General features: G+C 34.8%; 1 protein-coding gene across 2 annotated transcripts in view; it reads right to left on the reverse strand.

Annotated features, from left to right (window-relative positions):
* DCN (decorin) overlaps positions 1-6,218 on the reverse strand; it is a 37,591-nt gene extending 31,373 nt beyond the window's left edge. Inside the window, exons 1-2 of one of the 2 annotated variants that reach the window (XM_019038528.3) lie at positions 5,649-6,218; positions 1,360-1,603 (exon numbers count right to left, since the gene is read on the reverse strand). In XM_019038528.3, coding sequence (XP_018894073.1) covers positions 1,360-1,570 — 211 coding nt within the window. In that variant the 5' untranslated portion in view covers positions 1,571-1,603; positions 5,649-6,218. Of the gene's footprint in view, positions 1-1,359; positions 1,604-2,379; positions 3,690-5,648 lie in introns of those variants that run through there. The other variant, XM_019038527.3, reaches the window with a different exon arrangement.
* Positions 6,219-9,220: the final 3,002 nt, after the last annotated feature.

Consider the following 9,220-nt stretch of genomic DNA (forward strand, 5'->3'; position numbering starts at 1 on the left):
TCACCACCACTAGAACATAAGATCCACAAGAACTAGGGCCATATTTGTCTTCCTCATCCTTTCTCCCCATGCCTAGAGCAGAGCTCATCCATGATGGGTTCCCAATATAGCTTCTGAATGAGTGAACAAATAGATCCATTGGAATTATCCTGTGGCCTTTTGAAAGTCTTCATATAACATTTGTATTTGGGTTTTAAATGGCTGTACAATATATGTGTTGAAGAAGCTATTTCAAGTGTTTTTCAGTCGTTACTACTGAATATACTTTATATTTTTTCTGGGTTCCTATAGGCAGTTTATTCCAATTGTAGAAGTTGCATTTTTCTTCTGCAAACTACTGCTAGAAAGCATGTTCTGAGTAAATATAGGACTTCTGAAAGAAGTGCCTGATCATAGTATGGAATTTCTTCCAGAAGGAAGTACACATGGCAGAATCATGATATAAAGATTTTTTTTTCTTTTCATCTCCAGTAAGAAAATACACCCCTTCAAAAGGAGGAATGTGAATCAGCTGCCATGTAAACTGAGTTCATTCCCCTTTGGCCCATCCACTGAGCTTCAATCTTTCTGGAGATTTATCTTCTAAGTGTAATGCTCTTGGAATTTCCAGACCAAATTTTTCTGAAAAGATGATAAATCAAACTGTCTTTAGGGTGTTAGGCTAAAGATATATGTAACACAATTATATTGAATATTTACACCATACCTTAGTGATAAATATTTCCTTTGAAACTTTCTAAAGAATATAAGCAGCTGGATTACAAAATGTCAAAAGTAAAGACAAAACTAAGACTCAGAGATTAAGGGAGTATTTTGATACTTGAAAGATAAGATTTTGTCATAAAATTTGATGTGTTTTGCTTTTGATAACTGCATATTTTACAATTTAGTAATGTTGAAACTCTGTTGTCTGGGCTAAGTGAATAGTAGAGAGACTGACCTGATATCTTAATATCTAATATCTTAATATCTTAATATCTAATATTTTATAAAAGCATATTATAGAATTAAGATTAAACCATTACTCTGAAATTTTAGAACATAAGACTTTTTTTATTCAAAATTTTATTTTGTAGAAGAAGGGATATAAAGCTCAGAAATATTTTTTAAATTTGTTTGTCCAAGATTGCAAAGTAATGGAGGAAAAAAGGAAGAGGGACAGAGAGGGAGAGAGAGAGAGAAAGAGAGAACCACAACGCTACTTTTCTTTCTATCCTGTTCTGCTTCCTTTACTCCTCATTAGGTGGCACTGTCTCTCAAATTTAGAGAGATTAAAACTGAAAATGCTAAACTCTCAGAGTTGCCATTCCCAAGAATAAAACAAGTAAGGTAGGTAAAGAGAAACTGCATCCCACTCACCCAAATCAGAACACTGGACCACTCGAAGATGGCATTGACAGCGGAAGGGGCACACTGGGCCTAGGGAGGGCTCGAAGTCGTGATCATCAGGAACTTCTGGGCCTATCCCAGAAGCCTCATCTTCTAGCATAAAGTCAAATAAGCCTCTCTGTTGAAATGGTCCGGCCCAGGAAACTTGTGCAAGCAGAAGGAGGATGATAGTGGCCTTCATGATTTATCTCATGTATTTTCACAACCAGGGAACCTAGGAAACAAATGAGAGATTTAAGAAGAGTAGCACTGCCTAATCTGTGTGTTGTTTCTTATATAATATGCCACAATAGAGTGAGCACAGAGAAAAGGTGCAAAATAATATTTCACTTGTTATCAGGAAGCAGAGCATTAAAAATGTATTGAAAGATGATCAGGTACATTATAGTATCATTTGCACAGCTATTTACTTAGGATGAGAAATCTGAGTATTATTTAAATCTGCTTGTTTGAATTTTGGGTCTAAACTAAGATGATATACTATATATCCAAATCATTTGCAAAATTGTCATGATAATAAATCACGTTGGGCTTTTCAATGCTCACTTAACACATGGTCAGATAAAATTATCTCTGTCCACATAGGAGATCTCCAATTTCTGCTTCAGAAATATCTCTGGAAGCCAGTCACATCTCTCCATCCTACCACAATTATTTTGATCCAGGCCCTTCTCATCTCTCCCTAAACTACTACAAGAGCTTCTAATTCATCTCTGCCTTGCATGTTTCCTCTATTTCAGTCCATCTTCCACTTTGCTGCCTGAGTCATCGTCTAAAAATTCAATTTTGTCTTATTAATTTCTACTACAAACCATTTATTAACTTCCTATGGCTTATCAATACTGTCCACAGTCCCTATGCTGTATGTCAGACCACTCATAAATTGGTATGAATTAATAGCTCTAGCCACATTCCTTTTCATTGTCACTCCATTCCCAGTCCTCACCTGAACCCTGACAATCAAAGCTACTTGCCATGTAGAATACCGACCTTGCAAGAGTGTTGTAAAGATTAAATGAGATAGTGGGCTTCTCTTCTGTGTCTCCTGGCTCATCCAGGCAAGATGCTGCTTTCTCCCTCTTCTCTGCTCCCAAAGCACGTTGCTCTTACCTCTTTTAAAGAACTTATCACATTATATTGCAATTTGTTTTGCGTGCTTGGTCTGTCCCTCACTAGACGATGTACTCCTTCAGGGCGTGTCTTATTATTCCTTGTTCTGTACCCGGGCCTTGCACAATATTTTGCACACAAATGACTCAATTGACCATCACTTTATTGACAAGACGATTTATTCCATTTGTTCCAAACAATCAGTCTGATTTTTTAAAACACAAAATTAGCTTTTTTTCAGTATCGAATTTGTGATATAAAAAAAGCAGATTGAAAACCTCAACTTGGTATAAGCAAGATCGGCTTTAAAAAATAAATCAATTTCCTAGTTTCTCAAACATTATGTTTAATAAGCTAATAAACACATATGGAAAATTCTGATTTTTATGTGATGTATATATGATCTCATTTTGCTAACAGGGCATTTTGTAAAAAAACAAGTATTGTTTTGATAAATGTATTCCATATTTATCCATTCATTCCACAAGCACGAATCTATGTTGTTAAATCAACTGAAGTGCACTAAATAAATCTGAGTGACAAAATCGTAATAAATCTGAATAACAAAAGATACTTTATAGCAACAAAGTCATTTGGGAGATGAAATATTTTTTAAATTGCATTGAAACTATTCTGATATCTCCAAAACATAGCAGATATTTAGTCCCATCATCTCTACCTTGAATTGTACACTTAGACGAATCCATATTAAAGCTGTACATTCGTAAGTAGAATCTTACAGCTGTTTTGAGTCATTATCCAATTGTAGCATATTTAAAAAAAGAAGAAAGAAAGAAGAAGGAAGAAAGAAAGAAAGAAGAAAGAAAGAAAAGGAAAGAAAGAAAGAGAAAAAGAAAGAAAGGAAGAAAGTGAAAGAAAGAGAGAGAGAGAGAAAGAAAGAAGAGAAGAGAAAAGAAAGATCTTTGTATGATCTAACCTTAAGGTATCTTCTGGGAATTTTTGCCTAGATCCTCTAGAGAAGAAACAAATGTTTTTCAGTTTCTTACATGTTTGTTCTTAGTTTATATTTACTACTGATACGTGTCTAAGGCAGCACATGTTGAATACAGGCTTGCGGCTTTTCATTTAACAAAATATCATAAAGATTATTATTCACACTGCTACTTTAAGTTCAACATTAAGCTTCTTCTAGCAGCCCACTCTCATTCAGTTACTGAGTATCCCTTTAAGAGAGGACTCTTGTTTTGGCAGCCTGTTCCTTTGGATTGTATCTGAGGGAGTGGTTTTGTATCTGTTTCCCATTAAAAATGCAATGTTTATGGTTTACCACAAGCTTGCTAGCCTTGCATATTTAATGTCTTACAAGTTTAAAAGAAAAATGAAGCAAAGTAATTGCAGATTTAATAAATAGCAACGACAGTTAATGCAGATGTCGCTTTGTAATCTTTTCTCCAGAGCAGAACATGCCTGGTTGTTTCACTAACAACCCACAAAAAGAAAATGTTGAGTATTAGCTGAGAGAAATAGTATTATAATTTATGTTTGTTTACTCCAGTTAAAATGGTACAAATTCTCCAAACAATATTCTTTTTGATTGAAGCTGAATATAGACAGGCAGCTTATAACTTCAATCACCGACTTTTATTTCATTTTCATTTGCTCGTGTGTGTGTGTGTGTGTGTGTGAGAGAGAGAGTGTATGTGTGTGTATTCATGTGTGTGTGACAGAGAGAGAGTGTATGTGTGTGTGTGTGCATTTAACCCTGATTGTACTGTGAAAAAATAATTGCATGTCCAGAAACTTTGTGCAAAATCTTCCATAAAATCATCTGTTTTAAATTAGTGTCATGGTACTTCAAGACCCAGCATCTTAAAACATTTAATGTGGGCTGTCAATACTGATAATTCCTTTAGTCATTTCCTTCTTTCCTTAATTAATCAGAAATATAAGGAGTAAAGAGCAGCTGTCCAAGTGGTAACCAAAGAGATTGTTATTGAGATGATATGCTGTTTAAATTATACTGAAACTGTTTTAAGTAGTCTAAAAATGCATGACAATGTCCAAGATGCTAATTACTAATGTAACATCACTACTCCACTGAAGCTAGTTGCCGTAGTTTACAAATGTTTTACCAAAAATAATAATTTCTGGTTCCTAAAACTACTTAAGCCCATTAAATGAACTATGTCGTCCAGATCAACATTTGCATTATGTTATCTATGCCTCTGGTGTCACTTTCAAAGTCAAAATTTAACCCTCAAGAGATAAGTGAAGCTATAAATGCAAAACAAAATTAAAATCCTACAGCACTATATGATTAAAAACTTCAATGATAATATATGTAATTTAAAAATAAAGAATAAAGGCGGCATTTATCCACAAACAAGGGTTACTATAGGAGGCATTTGGCTCTTTTCTGGTTAGAAACAGCAACAGGAAAAAAAAAAGCCACAGGTATTTACATCACTGGGAGCCCACTTAACCAGTGGTCACTGTGTTACCCTGTTTTAAAATTAGAAAATTAACCCACATCCTCATTTTATAGTGAATGTATCTTAAAATTTCACTTGCAGTGAAGATACTGACTGGGACACTTTACATTTAAGAAATTATACAGCGTTTTTAATATCTTTGGCATTTAATAACATAAATATTTTCAATGTTTATTTTCACTTCTCTGGTGATAATTTCTATTCATTTCTGGGGTTGAAGAAATATACATTAGGTATCTTCAGCTAATCACCAGAATTCAGTTCTTCTGGGCTTTTAAAAGTTCTTAAAGCAATCAAAAATTCAGGAGAAAAATACATTTTTTAAATATATAGCTCAATTACAGATATGCTACTTTAGAATACTTTTCGGTTACCATCTCTTGAAGAGCTAAACATTCATTAATACAAACACAAAAACATTAATATAGAGAGTCATGGTGTTAGGTTACAGTTTTTTAAGAAGCGTCTTTGCAAAAACAGAAGAGAAAGAAATAAAACAATGCATTCAATCATTTTATCAAATATTTAACTTCTGTTTTCAAATAATACTTGTTTAAAATGTTGCATAAAAACTATAGAAGTTTAACAGTTTTTTTTTCCTTTTCTTTTCCTCACCAAATAATCCCTTTCGCTCTCAACTTGACCGAAGTTTTATTAGTCTGTAGCAGAGTTCAGGACAATTATTGAAAACCATACCTTTTAATCCGGGAATTTGCCACAGGAGCCCTCAAAGCTGAGATGTAATTACACTAAATATTCAGCCCAAGTAAAAGAGTTTGCAGGTGTGGAAAGGAGGAGGGGGTAGGTGCTGCTCTGTGACTGTCACTAGGTTGAAAACCTCCTGCTTCTACTCCATAGCACAGTTAAAAAATAAGGTTTCTCTCAATGAACACAATCCGGCTGACACCCACATTAGATCATATGGTAATGATATGTCTCTTGTATTGTAGCCAGAAACTTTATCGGCCTTTTTTTTCCTCCCATTTGCTTTATTCTTTTTGCATCTGCTTAAGATTCTAAACTGCTTATGCAGTATAGTGGAGCAACTTGATTTGAAATTTGTCTTATTGTAGATTCATTTCCCTAAGATATTGTAACTAAAGGGTTTGTTTCCCCACCCCCCATCTCATTTCATTCTCCACCCTTTCTAGCCTTGTTTACAAGTAGCATTTATTATACTTCCAAAATGACATTTTTTTTCTTGCTTTCGGGATGTGTAAGTCCAGAAAAATGGAATGAAATTAATCTTGTAGTTGTTTTAAATGTGGACTGCAAAAATAAATGAGTAGCCTTATGTGAAACTACTCATTCGGATTCTTACTTGCCTTGGAATGTTTGTGTAAATTCAAGCACTATGCTGTGGAGTTTTTCTGTATATTTTGGACATATTTCTAAAGTGTCCTGAAAGAAAGTCATGGTTTTATATGAAAAGTATGTCATCTATCACTTTCATTAGTCATAGTTTAAAATCTTTCTCCTTGTCCACCAGTTTTTAAATAAAATACATAGATAACCTGTAGTTGATCACAAGATAGTTTCATCATCTATATATGAAAAATTTGATTTTCATAGATTATACTTTTATGTAAACTAGAACTTTGAAAAGGCAATAGAGTCTATGTGTCTTTCCAAATTTCAGTAAATGAAAAGAAAAACAAGTGCAACTACAAGGAAAGGTATTTATTTAGCCACTGGAAATCTTTTTTGAGCTTTTATAATTCCCTTGCTGGATGCTGTTAGTTGTCTCTGTGTAGGTTTCTGTGTTTTGACTTCTATCATTATGCTCTGGCCCCTAGGCTGTTACCAGGTGGAAACTGGAAATCAACAGTTTGAAACATGAGATGATCCCCCTCCCATCCTCCAGCCTCCTTCCTTCCCTCCTCCAGCCGTCAAAGTATATTCTTCTACAGTAAATATTCTTTTTCCTCAATAAAACTTAGAGAAATTAAATTCTCAAGTGGTATCTAAGGAGGCGGAGGCGTGTTACCACATTATAGTTTGCCTTATTTCCTAAGCCCAGCCTCTCAGATAAACAATTTACCCTACTCTCCATCTCCTTAACATTTAATAACCACATATCTAGTTATTCTGATAGTTTAGACAAAGGCAAGCACTATTGTCCCTGGACATTGGTGTAAAAGTCCATGATCCCCTTTACTTGGAATTTATTAATTTCCTTTCTGAACTCTCCTTATATGGCATTTATCTCTTTTTGATGACATATAATCACTCCTGCCTCACATTATAATTATTTATGTACGTGTCTTACTCCAAGGGAGGAATGACATTGTGTTCATGTTTGTAGAATCCCTGCACCCAGAATAGCCGTGGTATATACTAAGTTACCAAGACACATTTGCTAAATTAGTAAAGACAACCAAATGATTGGCTATGGACCGCACCCGGACTGGTGTTTTGCCCCAATCCTGGCTTACTGTTTATCAAAACTTAACCCTACTAAAGTGTATATGACAAATTATGGCCATCATTACAAGACAGAGAGAGAGAAAAGGAAGTATTAAAGAAAAAGTAGGAGAAGAAAAATGAGGAGGAGGAGAAAAAAAGACATAATGCCTTTTTATGTAGATAATTTTACTTTTATAAAAGCAGAACCATTATGGTTAAGATTTAGATCTTGTTCCTTCCCCCCCCGATAGTAAGCTATATGAACTCAGGCAACTTGCTTAACCTCTCTGAATTTCAGTTTCCATATCTGAAAAACGGATACAAATTCTTACCTAACTCATAGTGTTGGAGTGGAGATTAAATAAGGCAATATATATAAAACACTTAACTCAGAACTTAATCCTTGTAAGTGAAAATCTCTGTAAATGCAAGCTTTTATTATGTCTTGACATATTTCAAAACAATCCTTTGAGTTAGACAAGATAAGTCACATTTACTGTTTCTGTTTTACAAATGAGAAAATTGAAGCCCAGTGACTTGCCCAAGTTCACAGAGCTGGCAAGAAACAAAGCAGAAACTAATATCCAGGTCTTCTCATGCCTAATCCACTTTTCATTACTAAACTATACTAAACTATAATATATCTTAAGAAAGAGGAAACAAACTCTTACATATAGAAAATTAATTATCAAAGTTTTGAGATAACATCTTTTCAGACTATTTTACAAACCATGACCAAGTTACAATGCTTTTAAAACTTTATTTAATTTGTTCAGGACAAATAAAAATTTTCTTTTTGTTGTTGTTGTTTGGAAAGAAACTCACCTCCAAAATCTCAAGCATTTTACCAAACATCATCATATTTAAAAGCTGCATCTTTAATCACAAGTTACATCTATTGTCATACTCATTTTTCAGTGGAAGAAACTATGTCCCAACAAAGTCATGTGCAGTTAAGTCACCAAGAGGTCATGACACTATGACCAGAAACCAGGTCTCTTGCAATCCAACATGAAATGGAACCATTTTAAGACTAGAAACAGCACTGTGCACAGATTGCTTAAAGTCATTCTGGCTTGGAATGTTTGGGGTAGGATTCCCAGAATCCCTGGATGACATATAGATATGTGAAATATTCCAATTCAGAGCACATCCCACATCTACTGTTAAACTACTTAAACTTTGATTTCTACTGACAACCCACTAGCTAACAGGGTTAACTGTATTCTGCACATTGTCGAAGTTCATTTCAGGGCCATTCTCTCTCATTGACATCACATACAAAGTATTTAATTGTACCTGCCCATTAAGGATATGAAGAATGCCAGAGCTTAGAAAGGTGTCCTTCTGACACCCCTTTACTTTCTAAGAGGTTTAGAGGCAAGTGATTATCTTCACAATCCTGATGTGACTGGTTTGTCTGTAGACTGACTCTTCAAAGTCAGATCTGGGTCTGGTGTGAATTGTCTGGCTCTGTAGTTGCCACTGTAGACAGACTTCTTCCCTAGCCAAGAAAGATGACTAGGGTGGAACTGAGGGCACTTTGAATACAGAATAGCCTGAAAGAAAATTTGGTGTAGACAACTTTTACCTTGGCTATCTTCCCATGCCTCTATTCCTCCATCCCTTACCATTGTGTTTGGTGTCCTGGTACCTTGTACAAGTAACTTAACCTCTTTGTTCTCCAGGTTTTTAACCTATACAATGTGAGTAGCCACAGTGGTATCCCCTTCATGAGTTTATAGTGAGGTTCAAAGAAGTTTAATACATAAAACATTTAGAACTGTGCCTGACACATCTCAAGCAACACTTGTTGCTTCTGCTGCTGCTTCTCTTGTGTTTTTTGTTATTACAAACTTTAC

This window comes from Gorilla gorilla, chromosome 10 (assembly GCF_029281585.2).
Source record: "Gorilla gorilla gorilla isolate KB3781 chromosome 10, NHGRI_mGorGor1-v2.1_pri, whole genome shotgun sequence".
NCBI lineage: Eukaryota > Metazoa > Chordata > Mammalia > Primates > Hominidae > Gorilla > Gorilla gorilla.